Source organism: Archocentrus centrarchus, chromosome 2, assembly GCF_007364275.1.
Source record: "Archocentrus centrarchus isolate MPI-CPG fArcCen1 chromosome 2, fArcCen1, whole genome shotgun sequence".
Classification (NCBI taxonomy): domain Eukaryota; kingdom Metazoa; phylum Chordata; class Actinopteri; order Cichliformes; family Cichlidae; genus Archocentrus; species Archocentrus centrarchus.
In genome coordinates, this window is record NC_044347.1 from 15,037,512 (window position 1) to 15,060,893 (window position 23,382).

Below are 23,382 nucleotides of genomic sequence, written 5' to 3' on the forward strand. Positions count from 1 at the left end.
TTTGGCTAATTTTTTTTAAAGGGCTGCAAATTTGTTAAGCTCAACAAGGCTTTAGAACAGACTTTATACGTTAATTAGGCTGAGAGTAAATGTTAATTAGTGCCCCACTGGTGTTTTGTCCTGTGTCTCTCCCCTCAGCCCCAACCAGTCGCGGCAGATGACTGAACCTCCCTGAGCCTGGTTCTGCTGGAGGTTTCTTCCTGTTAAAAGGGAGTTTTTCCTTCCCACTGTTGCCAAGTTCTTGTTCTGTGTATGGCTGTGTATGGTTCTTCCACATGCTACTGAGGCCTCTGTTTGTTAAAGGGATAAATTGTTAAATTGCCAAAACGTATTGTTTCTTCAGACTTCAATCATACAATCTAGTAAACACCAAACAAGAGCCAATAGCAGAATAAGCTAATAAAGTTTTTCATGGGCACAACCCACATACCCAACTCTGCTGCTCAACCCACAAATGCATTTTCCTTACAAATGTGACACCATTTAAGGGGAAATAAACAGCCTTTACAATGGTATAAGATTTATTGCCAAGAAGCATTGTTGCAACAAAGAGATAATCGACCAAACGCAAACTCCTTACTTTCTGTGATGTTTATTTAATTTCATTATACTACTTTATTTTATTATTTCAACAGAATGTTCAGGTTTTTAAAATGTGTCAGTCACTTTAGTTATCATAAAATACTCCAGTCTCCAATGAGACATAGAGTATTATTGTGAGCGATGTTCCTTTGCTATGTCACATCATTAAGATTCCCCTCAAATGAGCAGGTGTAGTAGGGGTAAATAACGCTGCGTTCCATTTGTCTAGAAAGTCAGATGTCAGAGCTGGGAATGACGTCACTCCTGAGTTGAATGCATTCCAGTAATAAAGTTGGAAATGCATAAAAGTACAGGCTTTGTTTTGTTTGGATTGTTAAGTCGGTGTGTCGGGACTTTTCCAGCTTTCTGAATTTTAAAATCTGACTTGAGAGGGCGTTCCAGTTGAAAACGCCAACTGGGAAATTGGACATTCTGACTTCAACTGGAATGGTGACACAAAAAAGTGTACTGGTATACTAATAAGTTGACCATGATCCACTCGACCGATCACAGTGGGTGATGACCCCCTTCTAAACCTGCTGGAATGTGGAGGAGGATGCCTATTGGTAATATGTATGGGGCTGATTAAAATGTCTATTCAATGGGATTGGAATTGGGTGAGTTGTTGGGGTTGATTAATGATGGCAAACTATAACAGAGACTTAACATTAGCCTGCTAAGCGAATGTTAGAGTGTGTGTTTGTGGAAAGTTAATACACGTTCTAATCAAGGCTCAGAAGAATTCTAATGTGCACTCTCTATTCAAAAGCACCTCCATTAACCAAAATTGTTCTCAGATACCAAACGTTTAATCACAATTAATGGTTGAAAAGTGTTTTCCATTAGCTCTCTCTCACACACGCGTTAATCAGATTAAGCTCTGTGAGTGGTTGGATCATGCCATTTACCCAAATTGTAACACATTAATTTCTGTTACTACACATAAATAGTTCTTATAATACATGACTTTGTAATTTTAATAGAAATTCCATTGGTACTGGCATCTGTCCATTTTCTTAACCACTTATCCATGTAGGGCCATGAGGGAGCCGGACTTTATTCACGGCTGACTTTGGGCAAGAAGCGGGATATACTCTGGACATTTAGCCAATCAGTGCAGCAGCAGTTAAAAAGGGGAGTTAGAGCAACAACAGTTCTGGCTAAATGATGCTGCTACTTCAGGCTGTAGAACTTTGAAGACAATAATCTATGTTAGTATTACTTTTTTTAATATTTTAGATATGATGATGTCCATTAGATTGGACACTTTGAATCACTTTCAGACTCCACAATATTACCTAAAAATGTGGCGTGTAAGGGATATTGCATTTGTAAATAATCTGACTTCCTCAGCTAATATAATGCTGAGACATCCTGCTTTTCCTTGCACCCATTTTCTTAATAAAATATAAATAAATGAGGGCTTTTGCACAGTACTGTACATTAGGCAGATGCAGTTCTTAGTTAATGGTGGTGGGTTTTTTTTGTTCACATTGATCTTAAAATAAACAACAGACACTTTGAAACAAACATCAATGCACCAACCTCTGATAGTCATAAAAATGATCAAGGCATGCACCGCACCGCTCAGATAGAACAACTGCACCTGCAGCAACAAAGCACAAGTAATAACTTGATCCAGTCTAAGCAGCAACTTACATGAAAGGCAGCGTTTTTGCTCACTTTTCAAGCTTTTGTTTGTCTTTGGAAATCAAAGAGAGAGAAAGGCGGGAAATGACAGAGCTGCCAATGCTCAGCTGTCAGACATCAAGATGTTTTTGGTCGTTTGTGTTCATCCTTTTGTATATCTTAACAGAAGGGTGAAAGAGTAAGTGCACACACATGTTGTAGCTCTGAAAAAGATACATCAGGGATGATAAAATCAACACATATTTAGGCAAAATGTTAGCTCATGAAAATTTATGAAACAAGGGAATGATAGCAACAAATAGAAAACTTCATGCATTATTTTTTTTGTTTTTTTTTTTCCAGTTGTCTCTAGTGTCTGCTTTCCTACCTTTCTTTATAAGATATTCCTTAACTACAGGCTACACTCTGTTATTTATTTCTTTAAATTTTTTTTGTCTCGTTTTTCCAGAATAAAATATCCTATTTTTCTTCTCTTGGACTTCGATGTCTCCATTATCCAACAATTAACAAGCTATGAGATACATCAGGGCAGTGCCACCGTGATCTGGCAGGGTGCTGGCTGGCACGAGCAGGGTGCTAATTTTCCCAGCGTTAAGAGCTGTAATTATGCAAACGCTGCTGGGCGCCCGCGAGGCGCTAACAGCCCCCCGTTCCAAGCGACAGTCCCAACCTTTTATGAGCTCCTCTGCGGTTCAGAGGCTAATGAAACTGTACGATCCGCCCGGTTAGCAGGCCCCCTCTTCCTACCGTCACTCGGGATCATGGTGTCATTACGTGGTGAAGAGGCCCTGTGGCAGCTATTGAGCAATGTGGAGCACAATAGCATGAAACATTTATAGAGAGCAGGGAAAGGGAGTGAGAGAGAGGAGCACTTGACCTCCTCGGTGGCCCTGTGCGGTACCTCTCTGTGTCTCTTTCCATGTAAATAACATCCCTCGTTTTGAGGGAAAAGCTCTTTTCTTGGCCTCATCCAAAAAAGGCAGGCAGCAAGCAGCACAAAGACAAAACAGAGGCATTCAGATTCAATGGGAAGTCAGCGAGGCAAGATTCTACACTTACTAAATCAATCTGACATGAGACAATGAATGGACTTTTATTCAGTGCTAAAAACATTTACAAGTGATTCAAAGGTGAAGTCTTTATTTTAGCACAATTTCTTGGCTGGTGTCCCCATTGCCATGATTTTAAAGGTCTCTATGCAATAGATTATAAAGAGATTACAATAGATTTTTGCTCATCGCACCCTTGCACCCACATGCTGTTGTTATGACATTGTTAGACATTTCAGAACCCGACTGCAGCCAATATACCACAAGACTATCAGCAATTCACAACATCATGCTGCATCACAGAACCCGCAAACACAGAAAATGGTAAAGAGCCAAAGGTGCTCAGGTGTGAGGTAACCAGATCCCAATCTATTCACAGGATGAGCCAGAACAAACTCCAGCCATGGAGGAGAAACTCTGCAACCCAAAGCACCCAAAGGAAATCCCCCCCTTTATGTATATTTGATTAGTAAATAGCGCTGTTTGAACGCGTTAACGTGTGGCCAGCATCAAGGACCAGCTTTACTCTGTTATGGCACTAAATCTTAAGGTCCTGGAAAATCTACTGGAGGACTGGAACACAAAAAAAAAAACAAAAAAACAATCACTTTGTTAGTTACACCTGTTTAACTGCTCTTTAATGTAAATATCTAACCAGCAAATCACAGGGCAACAACTCAGTGAGTTAAGTCATGCAGACATGGTCAGGACAACCTGCTGAAATGGACCTACTGGGATTTTCCAACACAACCATCTCTAAGGTTTATAGAGAATGGTCAGAAAAGCAGAAAATATCCAGTGAGCGGCAGTTGTTGGTTCCAGAGGTCAGAGGAGGCTGAACAGACTGCTTGAAGCTGATGGGGATACAACAGTGACTCAAATAACCGCTCGTTACAACCAAGTTACGCAGAAGAACATCTCTGAGAACACAACACGTCAAACACTGAAGCAGACGGGCTACAGCTGCAGAAGAGCAGAATGGCTGCCACTCCTGTCAGCTAAGAACAGGAAACTGAGGCTACAATTCTCATGGGCTCATCAAAATTGGACAACAGAATATTGGAAAACCCGTTGCCTGGTTTGATGAGCCTCAATTGTTGCTGTAACGTCCCTGTGGTAGGGTCAGAATCTGGCGTAAACCTGGTGAGGATCCATCCTGCCTTATGTCAATACTTCAGGCTGCTTCTGATGGTGTAATGGTGTGGGGGGATATTTTTTGGCACACTTTGGGCCCCTTAGTAGCAACTGAGAAATTTCTGAATGCCACAGTCTACTTGAGTATTACTGCTTACCCTGTCCATCCCTTTGATGGAAATATCCAATTTTCAGTAGCTTTTTAATTTTCCTTCATCAGAAAAAAAAGAAAAAAAAAAGGAGAGGCAAACCTTGAGAAAGTACACAAAAGTGTCCATACAGTATATCATAACAAACTGGATGAATGGCAAACATGTTGAAGGGCAGACACAGTGAAACAAGTGTGATCGAGTGCAGTCTGAATTACTGCCTCGCAGTAAATTAATGGCATAGGACTGCACTCTCAGACACAGAGGCGAGCGATCAGATGAGCTCTGAATAATGGCACAGAGAAGCCGTAATCTCTGACTAACACACGAGTGTTAGCGGGTTAGAGCAAGGACATAAAATGAGGAAAAATCCTCTCCAAGGCTGAAGAGGTTATGATGTAAAAGAGCAAGGAGGAAAGTTCATCATAAAAAAAAAAAAAAATGAACACCACCACTCTGAGCTAAGTGACCTTTACTCCCTTTAAGCGTATCCCGTGCCCTTATTTTGACTTAAGACCACATTCGGTTTCTAAAATGCTAACATCAAAATGCACGCACATGCATACAGTGAGAGGCAGCGGAGCGCAGTCTGAGGATGTACGCTTTGAGAATAGCTGAGCTGCAGAACAACTGAACGCTTTCATTTTCAGCTGAAACACAGCCCAAGGAAAATGGGAAGCCTTTGGTGTAAGAAGTCTCTTTTCTCTCCTGTCTCATCTCATTTTCTTTTCTTCTCTCCTATGCTTCCCGGCTGCGCTGAACTGAAGTCACATAGCCACGCTGCCATTCTTTAAAAAAAAAAGAAGGGAGGGTTTGGAAATGAGCGCTGGTTAAAAAAGCTATATCTCTCTTTTCTCTCTGTCTCTTCTCGCTGGTGTTTGCAAGAGATAAGCTTAGTAAAGAGAGCCTCCGTCTGCATGTCGACATAGAGTATACACCTCAGTGACCGTGTCATTCATCTCCCTTTATTGCTGGAGACTGTGTGCGTGTACAAGAATGTGTGTTTGTATCCCTAACTTGTGATGGATTCAGTCCTCTGGGGGGAACTTTAGAGAGAGTTTAAAGCGCACTCTGTGACACACATGCTTTGCAGCATGACGTTTTCGTGGCTTCGTGGATGGACATCCGCCCGTTGCTGCGCTCTCAGCTGCAGCCTTGGCATTGCGCCCTGTGTTTTGCAGCGCTAGCCGCCAGATTGATCCGACTTTAATGAAGAGTCCTTCAGCCTAGGTGACATCATTAGATGCTTGTGGGCCACTGCGGGCCACTTGGCGCAGCTCTGCGCTTCACTTCTGGGAAAATAGGTCATTCTGAGTGACAGACAGACAGTGTCCAGAGGAGCTGGCCAGCAAACTAGAAAGAGGGAGGCGTGCCAGGCGTGTGGTGATGCCCTTCAGACACCTGTGACTGTGTTCACAAAATATTCATCTTTCAACTTAAAGTACTTTTGAAGAACCGCAGACACTTTCAGAGAGAAGTTTTTACGAAGGAAAACTCTGCCAACTTTAGTGAGCTGATACTGTAGCTAATAATGATGAGATGCCACTACTCATTTATGACTAAATCCTACTTTTTGTCTTTTTCCTTAAATAATATTTATAAAATATAGGAATGGTTAGGCTATGCTAACAGTACAGATAAAATGGACATAAAAGCGTTAATATGCATGGATCAGTCTTTTGAATGATTTCAAATGGCGACACTGTTATTGTTAGTTTGCACACATTTCCAGCTACAAAGCTGGTGTGGAAATGCCTGTAAAACTGGTGGCATGAGCTTTATTTGCACATTAATGTGCAAGAAAGAAAGAAAGAAAGAAATTATTGTAGATCGCAGATCAGTTGGAGCTCAGACCAGAGATACTGGTGTCTGCGAGAATACTATGTCCATTTTTTTTAGAGTATTACTATAGAGCCATCTTGCACTATGCATCGCCAGCTGGTTTGGAAGCCAAAGACTTTGATCTGAATCTCAAATTATTAACGGGGTTAAGACGGCTGTAAAGGAGCTGCTATAGCACAGCTGGTTAAGCAGGAGACCCATATGCCTTAAGGCTTCAGGGGCCTGGTTTTGATTCTGCCCTGAACCATTTCCTGCTGTTTCCCCTTTGCTTTCTTGTTGACTGTCCAAAATGTTCCAATCGTAACAACAGTAGGAAGGATATTGGAACTGATAACAAGATATCACAAGACATTTTTGATCAGTCCACAGGTTGGCAGGCTAACGTGGATTAGATGATCCATAAACATTCATTTCTCCCTCTGCCAGCTATACTGATGAATGACAGTGGATGCAGACAGAGAAGAAAGGAGGCACTGATGTAACTGCATGTTTAAACTTTATACAGTACGATCATAGAACATTTCTACAGGAGGCATTTGGCTCTTCCATGTGGGCAGCTGCAAACTGTAGTCGAGATTAATTTTGGACCAGGGGCTTTTTTCTTGGTTGGCCCTCTTGGTCCGTGATGATGTAAAAGTCTCTTCAATATGGACAGGGACGTTGGTCTTCCAGCAGTTTCCAGTTTATGGCAGGCTTGAGCCTTGGTGGTTCCTGGGTTGTTCCTGAACATCCTAGCCAACTTCCTCTCATCTGAGGGTGACAGTTTTGTCTTCCTCCAGACTTTGGCAAACATGTGGCACATCTAAATAACTTGTACTCATGTACAATTGTTTGAGCTGATGATCTTAGAATCTGCAGTTGTTTAGAAATGGCTCCAAGAGACCGTCTGAGCTTGTGTAAATCTACAGTTCTCCTTAGATCTTCACTGAGTTCCTTGGACTTTGCCATTGTTCTGAGTATGGTCATTGCCTTTTTATGCTGGCAAAGAGAAACTATCAGTTGTAGTTAATCGTGATCACTGATGAGAAGTTCAGAGGACTTGACTTGGTAAGTTAAGACACAAGATATTGTGGAACCTTCAAAACCACTTATTAAAATATTTAAGTGAGGGTATGTATACATTTGAATCTGTATGTATATTTTTGACCCCGTGTGCATCAGAGAAACTCAATTCAACTAAATTCAAACTTGTGCGCCCTGTTCTTGTTTTTTCAAGTCATTAAAGATGTTGTACAATCATTGCACCCTGGAAAAAGAAAAGTTCAAAGAAATCATTAAAAGCCCAAAATTACCATGACATTCATGCCCATGATGAGTGGATGTAAACTTCTGACCATAACTGTAGCTAATCTTAATTAGGCCTACCACTTTTTAAACATGTAATGTGTGTCATTTAGTTATGAACGAAAAGGAGCTCTCTGTACCAATTCCTTAACATTTCTCTCTTTATTCATCCCATTCATCCCTCCATGCCATCTACACTGACTGAGAAGTAGTCAATTTGCAAGGTGGCTTTTGAGGAAACCCGTGAAATGAAGTTTCCAATATGCAATATTTGAATATTCTAAATATTCTATAGCAGTGGTTAGTCTTGAGTTTAAAATATATATGCAGTACATTGTTAATGGTGGAAATAGTGAGACTGAGCTCATCCTCACACAACCCTAATTTAACTTTAGTATTACAGGATGTGAGGCGTTACCAAAGAAGTACACAGAGCAGACATCAATGAAAAATAGATATAATATTGATTCAGTGAGAAGTAAGTGGCACTGGGGTGGAGGTGGGTTGTAGAGTGATTTGCAGAGGCACTGTTGGGAATTTTTATCACTTTTATATTGGTATTTACTGTCACTAGTTTTATATCACGTATTAAAGTATATTAGTCCTTCACACACTGGATTAATGAACACTGTATGCTTTAAGGTTACTGGGGTAAAGGTAAAGCCTGTTATATCTATTACTCATTTATGCTTGAGGCCTTGGTGGTGGGATGCAGGAACATCTTTGGTTCACATGACATTGTAACCTCATGTTGTATTTTAGGAAGTCTTATGACAGGTGGGCTCCAAAAGTGGAGTTCTGCAGACCCACCTGTGTTTTTGTAACATAGATTAGCAGGAGACAAATTCTAGCTAAGTGGGGATTGTCAGAGAGGTGTTTTCAGAGCAGAGGGTTTAATTGGAAGAAGGTCCTTCATTATGACATCTGCCAGAGTTGTTGTAAACCACTGCGGTACCCTGGTGACGTATATTTCTTTAGTCCATGTGGGACAAGAGTTGGCAAAGCCTCAACAGGTGATTGGTTGTTGTTCAAGTTTCAGGGGTTGAGACTTTATGTAAATTAGGAGCAGTAACAGGAGAGTGGGCAATTATCATCTTTAAGATATAAATGATGGCCTGATCTTTGTCTCACTCTCTTACTCTTTGCTCTTCCCTTTCCTGTCCTCTTCTTCTCTTCCTGTCTCTGCATCTTTCTCTGTCTCTGTATCTTAGTCTTAATTCTGTTACTGTCTGTGTTTTGGTTTTTGTCTGCGTTTTATGCAACCAAGATGCACCAGAACCGGCTCATCCCAGTGATTTTCTTTTTGGAAACTTTGGATTTAATTGGGTTTGAATTTTTGGCCAAAAGGAACACGGGGACCCCTAAAATTATGATCCAACAGCACCCTTTCTGAGATTTATCAAGTCTACCTAACACTGATCTAACACTGATCTTCCAGGATTGAGGCTAAGCCTTGCTTCATGGTCTGCCTGAACTAACAATATGGTCTGTCTTTGTACATATAATACCTTTATCACATAATTCGCATTCTCCTTCCTCTAGATTAGATTGGGGTCGACTTGGGGGCAGCTGACCTCAACATTGGTAGTAATTCAATACATGTGACCTCACATTAAAGCCAAAAAATGACTGCACTGTTGTTATCATTAAACACCCCTTTGATTCTGTCAAAGGCAGCAAAGGTCACAGATGTGGCGTATTATAAGACATTAAAGCCTTCAAATATCCTCTTATTTTAAAACAGCCTCTTGCTATTTGACATATTTTCACACAGGGAAGCTGTATGGTGACCAGACTGAGAAAACCCCACCTGTTTGGGCCCATAGGCTATATAAAAAAGTATCAGGATGTGTTTGTAAATACAAATTGACCTAGATCTACAATCTGTTAGTCCAGTGAACGGAGGCAGAGAGTAAGTAAAAGTCAAGGAAATGTGCTTTAGAGGAAAGCTGAACTAGAGAAGGCTGCAGAGACACATCATCCATCTCACTGTCAGCATCTCACCAGGCTAAACTCACCATGCCTTCATGTCTGTCCCTGCCCTCTCTCCCTCTCTATTTCTGCCCTGCAATGCCCCCTCCTCCCACTTCATATACACACACAAACACACACAATAGCTGTACATTGTAATTTTCACACAGCAGCTGTTTTTGCCTGCCATAAAAGTAACATCCCTCTAGCTCTTCTCTTTTTCTCTCTCCCTTCTTTTTTTTGTCCATCCCTCCACACTGCCTCCGTCCATTCGTCCATATATACTTTATGTTCCTCCCAAGCTGCTGGTTTTTCTTCTCCTAGCGTTTCCACACTGCCTGCAGCTCAAAGCGTTTGAGTCTGTGCACTGCGTTGAGATGTGTGTGCAGATGATATGCCGACGCTGAACTTTGCATGAACCATTATGCGTATGTTCCAAGTTTAGGGGCAGTATTTTAAGTTGCAGACTAACAAACAAAAGGAACAGGAAGCAGTGTGACTTTACTGCTTATAGCTAAAAATAGAAAACAACTTCCATCTGCTTTTGTTTGGTGAACACAAGTCAGAGCTCATTTTTATTGATTTTGTTGATGCAACTTTTTAATTACTGGTAAACACTACCAAGCTTTAGAAGGGTGTGTAAGTGAGCATTTAAGAATCCAGGTGGGGTCTCTCTGATTTCTTGTAACCAATAGGATTACTGCTTTACGACTGCTTCACGTTCACTTAACAATCCCCCAGATGCCTAATTGTTTCCCTAATGATGCTGGGCCTAATGGGACTGTTTATGGTATTCATTTGATAGCTCTGGCCCAGTAATTAGACTGCACCTCACTTCATTAAACAGCAGGGAGGAGGGACTGGGCCTGGTGGCACATACAGTATGTGTGCATGCAGAAGAAAAAAAAAGTGAATTTTAAAACACAGGCCGGATATCTGCAACACACACACGCACGCACGCACGCACACACTCCAAAAGCAGCTGCAGACCCAGGAGATGACTGTGTTCAGCTGGAATGGTAATGCCACTTTGCATTCAGAGTGCCTCTCATTTGCCTGCAGTCTTTCACAGACATTTCTTCCATTGTAATTCTTACCACTGCCTCTTATCATGAGTTACATTGTACAGAATGGTGTTGCATTGTCTTGGCAAAGGGCTTCAATCAATATCTATGGGTTCTCTTGAAGTGAATAAAATTCTCAACCCCTTGCCTGTTATATTATTGTAACTCCCAGCAGATAAGAGATTCAGTGAATCAGCTGCGCTGAATGCAAAAGTAAAAACTGTTGTCTCTAAAAGGCATTATAAAACTTTTAGGACTTTGGTAAATTGGTTATCTTTTCAAATACATTTCTGTCAGAACCACTTCAGTCAAAAAAAAAAAAAAATAGAGTAGCAATGATCACATCAGTCATATCTGTTACACTGACTGAGTCAGAAGTAGCATGAAAAGGAGGAAGAGGGGTGGGGATGGGTTGCAAAGTGGCTTGCAAATATGCCACAACTTTAGGTTGACTCAAATAGTGGTCCCTATATGACACCTTGAAATTGGATGTGTAGAAAAGTGTCAGCTGAACTTGGTCAAAGATTCAAAATATCATGTCACATTTGACCTCTGACCTCTCCTTCAAGGTCAATAGATGGCAATAGAAGGCAAAGTGATACACTTCTTTAAGTTTATCAAGAACAAAAACACAACACTATTCCCTTAAAAGTAAATACTGCCCAGAGAGTGAGCTGCCGTGTATGTTTTAGCACAATGTTGAGTCAGTGAAGATTTACGATGATTATTGCCTTTAAGGATCTAAAAATCTTGATTTAGCGCTCACCATAAATTAGTGAATGTTTATGATGTACAAAAGAACACGCAGACACACAGACCGAGCTCTCTCATTGTGAAACTTTCAGTGTCTTCCTGTCTGTCTGTCTGTCTCTGTTCATGGTCCTGAAACCCACCTGCTGCCCTATATTGTCCTACACAGGGTGCTCTCCCTCTATCTACCCACATCGTGAACAAGTCAGAGCCAGTTTGACTCCCGTACCTTGAGGAAGGAGAGGTTGCGGTTTCGATCAATGCTGGTAATCTCCAAGTTCCCCATGACGACCTCGCAGTTCTCGTAGAGCTTCTTCAGGGTGCGGTATTGCTGGTCCAAATCAGACAGTGTGCTCAGCTTGTTCTCTGTACCAGGGCAAACTACGGACAGGGAAATAAAAAAAAAAGGGGGGGGGGGGGGGGTTAGGTTACAGACAATTTGCTTTACAGAGCATATTAAATATGCTGACAGATTCACAAAGATCAACATACAGTTAAAAAAAAAAAAAAAAGGAGGCACACAAAAAGTACAATTAATGTTTTGCAGCCATTCATGACCACAGTAGTCATTATGTGTAAAGGCCACCAAGCTAATAAATTTGATTACATTCATATACCATACTTAAAGGTCAGGACAATCAGCTAACCTAGATAAGTTTAGTAGCTTTTTTTTTTTTTTTTGCCCCATGCTAAAACTGATGGAAAACACAATATATCTTATTTCACACTTTTTCTGAATCAACTTCAATCTTACAAACTATGACCATGACTATACAGGCGGGAATTTTTAACTAAAGCACTGTGATGCATCGCTTCACTGGCATATACTCTGAGTCTGTTAGAATGAAAGGAGAATGAAAGCAAGACAAAGAAACATCCAGGACTGGAGATCTGAGGACTAAAACTGTGAATATGAGAACTCGACACAGTGGAAAAAAAAAAGTGAACGAGCCAGGACTGAAGGACAGAGGGAACAGTGGGAGGGAATTGAGGATTGAGGGATTACATAAATTGCTGAAAAGAGTGCAGCAGACGTGACCCTCGACAATGAGGGAGCCGCGAGAGGGAAGACTTGGGGAGGGACAAGAGGGGGTTAGAGGGGTGGATATCATTTCTCTGAGGCACTGACCTACAGTCTAGGTCTGGCACCGGCACACCGTTTAATCAAAGATATTCAAATTGCATCGGTTGACCTTTACAGAGTGTTTCACTTGGAGACTTTACTTGGCTGACGAGATTACAAGAGTTTGAAGACATTATGGGGAGTAGACACAGCTCTGTTGGTGTGTGGGAACCTCAGGCAATTAGACAATGGTAGTTTTAGCCACATGCATAAAAACAGCCATTTTTTTCCTACATCACCCTCCTGTGGTACTCTTGAAAAGCCCTGTAAAAAGGCATGAAAAGAGAGAGAAAACTGCTTCAGTTCATTCATTTACCTGCTCTTCATTTACAGAGAACTGAAAATACCATAAGACCTGCCATGCGTGTTTTTTAATGAAAAGAAATGAGAAGAAAAAAGAATAATGCAAAAAAAGTAAGTCAACTGAATTAAAAGAATGTTAAAAAAATTAAACTAAAGGAAAAGCTCAGTAAATATGGAAAAAGTAACTTTTTAAACTTTTTGCAAGATGTATGTAATGAGGACATAAAGTGCAAAAAAATGCACGTCCACAAGGCAATTAAAACATTAGAAACGAGACGAGACAAATGGACTACAATGATTTTTATAAATGAATTATTGTCTACATTCATTTTTAATACTTTTTTGGTTGAATATTAATGTTTTCATGACTCATTTATTTTTAATTTTGACAGTTTTGTCCCACCCCCCATTCAACTTTTTGTAGAAATAAGTAAATGGCTGTCTGCAGCGCTTATGATAAATGCATAACAATCGACTAATGCAGAGGCTACCACTGTAATTAGTTCCTCATATTTTCACCCATCAAGCCCCCTTTCCGTCCCTGCCAGCATTTCCACCAGTCACTCAGGCTCCCCAGCCTCAGTCCTGCGACCATCTGCTCCATTCAGCTGGCACCATCACCATGTTACTGCAGGCACCACCGGAGGTTTGTGTGTTGGTGTGTGGTGGTGTGTGTGTGTGTGTGTGTGCGCGTGGCACCGGAATGGAGTTTGGCTCAATGTAATTAAACTGCTCATTAAAGTTTGTCAGCAGTTCAACTTTGAATAGGTCTTACTTTTAAAACTAAATATCTTTTTTTTTTTTTCTAGATACAGAAACCGCCGGCTGTTTTGGTGAGCAGAAGTGAGGGAAGTAGGGATTAAATGAACCCATTCTATCTTATATAAACATTCAAATTTCTCATGGAAAACAGACAAACTGGATTTGCAGCTGTCATGATGAAGGAAATATTTGTCATACCTTAACCCATTTACACCCATTTACAGATCATGTACATATTAAAAGTTAGCACATGGTTTGTTATGAAATCTTGATTTTAGTGATTATACAGCAGCTCTGGGCTCCTGGTGAAAACCTATACTGTATTAATGATGCTAGCTTTCACTGAGCACTTGAAACATGATGCTAATGAGTACTGTTGAAAAGTCTTGTATTGGGGTTCAGACCAGGCTTTTCAGGAGCTTGTATTAGGATACCCTTCGAAAGCTTGGTCAAATTACACTTCCACTGCTGAACCACAGTACAGTAATACTGCAACGGGCTCCCCCAGCAGGACAGTGTGCCCTGAGGAACTCAAGAAGAAGTCCAAGACATTGGAACACCCACTAAACTCTGGGATGTGGCAGAACATGCCCAAACTGTGAATCCACGGGAGTTGATGGATCCACAGATAATGTCCTATGCATTCGTGCTCCAGTGGCACATCTTTCACAGTTTCATTACCCCTCCACCACTGTGCCTCGTGTTTATCCAACCATAGTTTTGTGCATTACGGACAAACATCTCCACTTTGGTCTGTTCTGTCCAAAGCACATTGTTCCAGAAGTCTTGTGGTTTGTTCAGATGCAGCTTTGCAAACCTAAGCTGTGCTGCAATGTTCTTTTTAGAGAGAAGAACCTTTCAACAGCCCTTCCAAACAAGTCAACTTGTTCAGGCTTTTTCTAACTGCACTGTCATTAACTTTAACATTTAACATGCTAACTGAGGCCTGTAGAGTCTGATCACTGCATGGTCTGACCTTGGGCTGAATCTGCTGGGACGTCCACTCCTGAGAAGATTGGCATCTGTCTTGAACATTTTCAAGACAGGTGTGAAGATACACCTGAATACTCCAGATCAGCAAACTGCCACAACATCTGGTTTTGAAGAGGTGCTCACACTTGCTCATGATCAGGCGCATTTGATTAGCAGCACCTGGCTGCTACTTACCCATTTAATTCCTATGGAAACAGTAAGGGTGTACTTATTTTTCACACACATTACTTCTGCATTGTGACTAATTTTTGTTAAATAAATAATGACACTGTGTAGTGTGCCATGTTTTTAATTCTCTCAATGTAGCCCTGCTAATTAGCTCCCATCCCCATGTCTCTGTTATCAAGTCTAGTTTGAGTCTCTGTGTTTAGTATTTGTATTTTGGTTATTTCCTGTTTTACTTTGAAAACTGAAGAGCGCATAAATGCTCTCTTGTGCCTGACGTCTCCCGGCTCCTTGTGTTTTTGCTCCTTTTTTTCTTTACGTTTTCTTACACTTTGTTTAATTTGAACTGATCAGCTAATAAATTTATGTTTTATTGAAGTCATTTTGTCTTGTGACTCGTAACTGAATGTGCTGTATCAGCGCCTCTTTGCGATTCATGCTGCTTTGGCATATGTCAGTTCTGTTTGGATTCACTTATCCACATTGTGTGATGTGTCTGATGAGAACTTGGACTGAATTTGAGCAGTACCAATTAGACAGGAAATCAATTAGTGATCAATTGGCATTTCCATTGTGTTTTCTTGTGTTTGAAACCTTATATTTTAGCATTGCGAGCTCTTGGTTGGTCGCTATTGCTGTCTTTCAGGTTATAAGTAAGTATCACCCATTTGCATTTCTCCTCCTCCTTTGAATATTTTTTAAAGTCAAAGTTCAAATTTTCACACCCAAGTACAAAAAATTCAGGAGGACGGAACAAAAAAGAAAAAGAAAAAAAAGACAAACGGCTATTGCATAGTTGAACTTGCCCTCATATTGAACAACATTGAGAGCTCATAAACTCCCATATTGCTTTATGGATCGTTGGCTCTGCAAAGATGAGCGCACTTCCTCTCCTCTGTGATCCACCATATTGCAGAGGGTACAGGATGTATGGGGCAGAATGGCAGTGAGGGGACCTGAACTATGGTGATAAATGAGATTTGCTGACCATGCACACACACACACACACACACACACACACACACAGATTAGTTATTAGATGAACTGATTTAAGAGTGGCTACAAACTCAAAGGAAGTCTGTGTGAGGATCTAAAATTGGTTGGATCGATAAACGCGCGCGCGCGCGCATGTGTGTGTGTGTGTGTGTGTGAGAGAGACAGGATTTTTTTTCTCTGTGTAGAGATGAAAGGTTAGCGGGGCTTCTGTAATAATCTGTTATTGAAACCTACTTGCAAGTGTGTGTGTGAGACTTTTTGTGTGAGTGTGTGTGGTGATAAAAGATCAGAGGAGTGAGGTGAAAAGTGAGGGGAAAACAACTCTCAAAAGCCAATATGAGGAAGCAGCACACACACACACACACACACACACACACACACACACACACACACACACACACACACACACACACACACACACACACACACACACACACACACACACACACACACACACACAGAATAAGAGAGAAACAGCATTCATTCAGGGTGAGTAAGCAAGGTAAAACCAAGCAAAGAAACAATTGGAAGAGAGCGGGGAGAAACAGAAAGAAAGAGACAGTCTTTTATTTGTGAGAACGAGAATGACGTCCTGGAGCATTCACATTCACATCGACACGCTTTACTGTAAATGCTCTCTTCTCTGGGCTTGTTTCAAAAGTGTCTGAATCTATCTGCTCTACATCTCTCTCTCTCCCTCCCTAATGTCTTTTTCTCTGCCCTTAGCCATCCATTTCTTTGTCTCTGCCCTCTTGATTGTTCTCTTTCTCACAGCTATGGAGGATGTAAGTATTGAGCTGCTGCCTTTTTTCCCCAGTAAACCATGGGGGTGACACAAGGCCGTGTCCACTTGACAACTCAGGTGTGTGTGTGTTTGTACCTGGGTGTGTACAGCCGGGGAGCTGATATTTGCAAGTCAGGACAATAGGCAGAATATACAGCGGTGGCTTTGCACAAACACCGGCCAGGCAAGAAGGGTGCAACATATAAACTACTTTAATTTACGACACCACAAAAACCAAAGTATAACAAAAGAAATTAAAAAAACAAAACAGGTCAGCTTCTTCAAATGGAAACTCTCCCAATCCCAATCCAAACATGAAACAAAACCTTTAATTGAAAAAAGAAATCATACTGGGTCTCTACACTGATATGGAGTGGGTAATGTGTTAGGAAGGGGAGGATGCGTCATCGTTTGATAGAAATGAAAATGATCAACCTACAAAGGGCTGAATTCAAAGACACCCTGAAAATCAAAGTGAATAAATGATGCAGCAGGAGATTTCATTACAGCAACTCAAAATGGTGCTCGGTAGTTTGTGTGGCCCCCAACACAAACTACCTCCTAATGAGATGACGGATGGTGTCCCGGGGGATCTCCTCCAGGATCTGGACCATTTGAGATGAGCTCCTGGACAGTCTGAGGTACAACCTGGCTGCGTCAGATGGATCAAAACATAATGAGCCAGAGTTGTTCTATTGGACAGCGTGGGGCACAGTCAGTGGTATCAATGCCCCTGTCCTCCAGAAAGTGTCCACATACTCTCGCCACAGGAGGCCGGGCATTGTTGTTCACCAGGAGGAACCCAGGACCCACTGCACCAGCAGGGAGAATGGGTCCAAGGATTTAATCCTGATACCCAATGGCAGTCAGGATGCTGTTGTAGAACCATCCCCGTTTTGGGGGTTGTTTCACTATTGCCCCTTTAGCGCACCTTATTTGGATTGCACCATGCAATCAATTACGGTCGCGCTGGTTTTTCTCATAAATGTCTTCACTGATGTCACTGTGTGTGACTAACATTATACTGTGCCTTCTAGTAACGTTGGCTACTTGGCAATTAAACATTTCAGTCTGTGTCCTGTCAACCAAATTTAATATTATCATTTAAAATTTCGTCTGTCACCACCATGCCAGTGATTTGAAAACACATTTTAAATAAAGAGATTAAAGTACTTGGGATAATCTTTCGAGGATATCGCGCAGTTCTGCTGGTACTGATACCAACTACTATTTTCTGGAACCGTGACATCCTGTCATCCAATTAGCCAAACTGTTATTTTAAACATCAGTATCGTCCTGGAATTTTAAATTCAGTTCATCTCTGTACTTCTATTATACAGTTCAATAAAGGCTGTATAAATAAAGTCTTTCCCGATGTTTAAGCTAGGTGGACTGAATTGATTAAGGTTAGTTAAATCTCACAGTCACGGTTAAAAAACTGTAGAAAACAGCCTGTAAACAGCGGGCTCCCGTGTCAAAGTCACACGCTTTGCTGACCAAACGTCAACTCCTCCTCATGAGGCCTGGCAGAGCTACAACTGCTTTTGCTCCTTCCAGACACAGCCATTATTCATACGGCCACGCCAGCTCCTTGTCAGGCAAAGGTAAACATAGGTGGTTTGGTGCACTTAAACAAAGAGCCGGCGCATTTATCAGAAAGCAAAGGGTGAGAAAAGAGAAAGAAACCGAACAGGTGGAGAAATAAATAAAACCAAAATAAAATAAAAGAGTGAGCCACTGGTGAGACTTTTTTCATTGTAAAATGATCAAACCCTCAGCAGTAAAAACAGACTGCAATGAGTCATCGCCTCACTACAATGCTCTCACTTACACTGATGACGTTCCCGGCTTTGCAAATAGAAGAAAATGAGCGATAACAATGGCAGCTACTGAGTACACAAACACACAATTTTAATATGGACAATCTGAAACCACTTTTTGGCTTTCTGTTAGTTTTAAGCTGTAAAGCGCCAGTCGTTGAAATCAACTGATTTTAATCTTCCTAAATTGAGTCTAAGAAAATCTAAACAAATGACCAAAACAATGTTTTTGGTACATTCAGAAAGCAGAGATTAACTGGGAGCGGGCACAAGTAGAGACATCTGAGCGTTTGGAGCATGGATGCGCTGCGATTCTGACATATATCTGACCCATGCATGAAGTAAGAGGCGAAGGCAGACTCTTGTCTCGTTGCTTATTTTCACTGAAATATTGAGCCGAGCTTGTTCTCATTTCGCACTTCATCTCTTCCAGTGCTGCCTCGTTTTTGGCTTTTATTCTCTCCGTGTCTGCTCTCTTATCATGTTTCTATCCTCCCGATGCAGGTTTAGACTGTCTCATTTTTCTGAAGTTCTTACTGCTCTGAACAGTAAACAGGGAGGCTTTTATCAGTTATTTAAAATTGCACCTGATAATGCGCTGGATCATTTTTCTGTAAATCCCTAAGGGTGTGGGAGAGGAATTCAGGACTGCACCGTGACTAAACATAGTTATATTTGAGGCAAAAAGTACTGAATTAAGAAGGAAATATTGAACACAAATGGACTTCTTATATTGTATAGCGCTTTCCTACTTGAACACTCAAAGCACTTTTGCATGCACACACTCGTTTTTTCCTACATCTAAGTGCTTTCTATCTACCATTAGCATAAACATTCACACGCCAGTGAATTCATCAGGAGCAACTTGGGGCTCAATATCTTGCCGAAGGATGCAGACTGGAGCAGCCAGGAATCGAACCACCAAGCTTCCAATTAGTAGACGCCCTGCTCTACCTCCTGAGCCGCAGCCACACCAAGCAGTTCTTTCTTGTAGCTGTGCACAAAATAACAGATGTGGCCGTAGATACACCCACTGGTCTGTTTATACCCATTTTGTAGCCTTGAGTTAAGCATTTAGGCTTTCAACATCTCAGTGTCTTGAAACCAGACATGGAGAAATTGTGCAGCTAGTAATCTCACAGTTTAAACCAGCTTTATTAAAAAGTTGCTTTAAATCACTGACATGGGTATCGCAGATGATTTATTTAAAATCTTTACATTATGTTCTGTTGACAGGACAGAGACTCAGAAGATAGGATAATGTTATCTGATAATGTTACTACAAGGTACAATGCTAGGTTTCATTATGTTAATTTAGGAATCTATATAACATTAGCAACTGCTGATGCTTTAGACTATGAAATATAGCTGTTTGTTGGCTCTCTCTCAAGAAAAGAAAGAAGGAAAGTAAGTAAAAAGTTCAGGATAAAAAGACAGTACTTGCAGTGCAACTCTTGCTGCCTTTCTTATCAATGATTCAGGGCCGAGTGGCAGCTGTACCAGCTGCCATCTTCCATGTGTAGTTTCTGCCCTAACTTGTGTAGTTTTACCGTCACCCTCAGTTCAGGCAGAATCCGGCCTCAGTGCATAGGCTGCCTGTGGTATGTTTTTTTTATTTAAAGTTGCATTTTCAGAATTATGACACCCGTATGTGCAGCTTCCACAGTTTTTTACTTGTTTGTCACGAGTAACTTCCAATAGAAAGAATGCAGGTTTATGTTTAGGCAAATGTCCCTGTTTTTGTGTACTTTTATTTTCATTTCTAACTGTATTTTTGTGTTTTTTAAAATATTACAGCTACCCTGATTGGGTTTTTTTTTTTTGTATCTTTCATAATTTATTGACTTTTTTAAATGCATTTTTTTAGTTTATATTTCATTTATTATTCTATTCGAAACTGCATTGAATTGCTTTTCATGCCCTATAAGTAAAACTTCTAAAACCTCCAAGCACGCACACACGCACGTGTGTTTGACTTCTTGTCGAGAATGCGCTGCGAGCCCTCCTTTTCCTCCTCGCATCTGTGTTAGAAAATTCAGATTACCAACTGCAAGAAAACTGCAGCCGTCTTTAAACAGCAGAAAATGCTTGTCCATTTCGAGCTGTAATCGTGGACTGAGTGGGTGGTGAGGCAGCAGCAGAGGTCAGCAGACCAACATGAACACGACACGACAAGTTAAAGAGGGCAGGTTTGGCGCTCCGGCACAGGGTCACAGCTCTTTTCAAAGCACGGTTTTTGGAGCTGCTTTAGCTCACAGTTAGTTACACCCACATTACCAAGGACATCTGCTACACAAACTGCAAGAAAACATATCTCGTTCCCTTTTGATAAACAGTGTGCATGATGCAAAAGTTATGGAGCAATCAATTTTAGCAGCAGAAGGGGGAAAACATCCACGTCCATCTTGGATCTTTTAAACTCTCTTTTTGAACGTTATCAACAGAGGATGACAAGCGAGACATCTCTCAAAAATGAAACGGGATGTTTATTATCTGGCGAGAATGAGACGGCTTGGGTGCTGGAAAAGTAATACGAGTCTTGTGAATAAGGAAAAAATAAAAAAACCTTTGAGTTATTCACCTTGCACGTGTTTGTTTTGGTTTGAAGCTTCAAAGTAACGGCACAAATCCCTGAACTTTCCTAACTGAGGTCACAGTCAAACATGGCGTACGGTCTGGCGGTGTGATCCCTTATGCAGGCCGGGGGGAACGGCACTCGGTTTGTGAGAATTTATGCTGCTTTATTTGTGCCGCTTCAGGACAGTCTGATCAATAAAGGTCAAAGAAAACAATTTCTCCCAAGTTTGAAAACCAATAACTGCACTTTTAAAACACAAGAAAGTTTTTTTTTTCCTTTTTTTTTTTTTATTCTTTACTACGTAAGTGTTTAGCCCTGAAGAGGAAAATATAACCTGACACTCGGAAAATCATTTGGTGCTCTCTCGGTCACCTTTGCAATCATTTCAAATTCATTGTTCAGAATTATTGATTAGACCGGTCTGCACCAGAGAAATAATAGAGGAGAGCTATTAAAGTAGGTCCATTTCTTTTTAAAGTAGAATGAGAGAATGATGCCTATGGAGATATGATCATATCTTGCATGCTGATTTATTAGATTCCGGGGGGGGTTCTGTTAATTTGGAGTCATCTCAGTCAAAACATGAAAGCTTAGTTCACGAGGGGCAGCCAATGACAAGCGAGTGAGAGGAACTTAAAAGTGTCTGTTTCAGATGAAGGACGGACCGAGGCCTTAAACACACACACACACACACACACACACACACACACACACACACACACACACACACACACACACACACACACACACGCAGAACTTTCCTAAGTTCTTTCTAAAACTTCTCCGGTTTTAGTTGCACTGTCTTCCAAAAAAGAAGCCGTAGCCGTTCCCACACACCCGGCTTCAAACGTCCCGGGAGAGTGGACCACATCAGTGGCAGACAGTTCATCACTGCTTCCTGTACCATCGCCATCGTCGTCGTCTTCTTCTCCCGGTGATCAGAACTACACAGCCCTGAGGTGATGCTGACGAGGCAGCCACACAGCTTATGGGCTCAGCTCTCGCATGGGCTTAGTTTATATGAAATGATGGGTTTCATGACAAAATGAGACTCAGGAGAAAAACCGTAAGACCGATAGTGCAAATTAAACTCCAGTTGGGTACTTTTCTCTTTCACACAGCAGGCTGCCCTTGGTTAATAGAATGGTAAAACTTTTAAAGATGTTTAAATAGAGACTTCGATACTCATGATATTTCTGAGCCTTTTAGTGCGGGTTCAAGTGTAGTGCAAAGGGTCAGCGTGACCGCTAGTGTAAACTTTTATATACGCCAGAGTGAAACAGTGAAATTCATAATCTCATGTTCAGTGAGGATGGATTCCTAACCTAACAAGGCGAGATTACTGGCTGCCAGGCTGGTAACAGCATCTTACTTTAATCTGTCTGCATCTATTGGGGAAATTCAAAGCATCATCGAACGCAGTGAAGGAGATTTATGGATGTTTTTTTTCTTGACAGGCCACTAATGTTTTATGCTATGGATATTTACATATCGTATATTATGTTTTAGAGCCTTTATTTTAAGTTGTGTTAGTAGTATTTTTGAGATATTTTGTTCAGCTGCTACCTTGACTAGGTCATCTTTATAAAAGAGATCTGATCTCAGTGGGACTTCCTAGTTAAATAAAGGTAATAATAACAGATGAAAAAAAATTATTATGAAATTTATTTAGCAGTCATGTTAACAAAGTTGAACAAAGTACAGCTTTGTTTGACATTTGCAAATTGGGAAACTTTGAAGAACAAGGCTGACCTATTCCTAATCAGCCCTCCTCTTCATGTCCTTATCTCTGAAGGTGCCGCTTGATGAGACGGCATCCCGGCGCACTTTTACTTTTTGTCCCTGTACACGTTAAACTAAGCACCTAATTTCTTTTTTCTCTGCAGGGGATGTCGGTAAAGTCTGAGAGTAAAAGAAATCTCTCAAAATAAGAAAAAAAAAAAAAACCCTGTTAAATTGAAGTAAAATTAGATTTGCTAGCATTGATCTGTTAATTTACAGTGTGTCTACTGTAAACTACAACAATCCTTTTATGATGGTAAATCACTACATTACTATACAAACTGTATGGTTTACAGTTTAATACTGTTTGTCCATCCAGCCTTCCATTTTCTTCTGCTTATCCTACAGGGCTGCAGGGTGGTGGTGGGGCAGGATACACCCTGGACAGGTTGCCAGCCTGTTATAGGGCTAACACAGAAGGACAGACAACAACTCACATTCACACCTATGGACAATTTAGACTCTCCAATTAACTTAACCCCACTAAGTGCATGTCTTTGGATTGTGAGAGGAAATTGGATTTCCCAGAGAAAACCCACACAAACATGCAAACTCCACACAGAGAGGTCCCAACCGAGGTGGAATCGAACTCAGGACCTTC

The 23,382-nt window shown here is 41.1% G+C and overlaps 1 protein-coding gene across 1 annotated transcript in view; it reads right to left on the reverse strand.

Moving 5' to 3' along the window:
- Positions 1-23,382, reverse strand: part of LOC115795711 (receptor tyrosine-protein kinase erbB-4-like) — a 356,000-nt gene that overhangs the window by 169,590 nt on the left and 163,028 nt on the right. Inside the window, exon 2 of the mRNA XM_030751753.1 lies at positions 11,705-11,856. Within this exon, the coding sequence (XP_030607613.1) occupies positions 11,705-11,856 (152 nt within the window). The remainder of the gene's footprint in view (positions 1-11,704; positions 11,857-23,382) is intronic.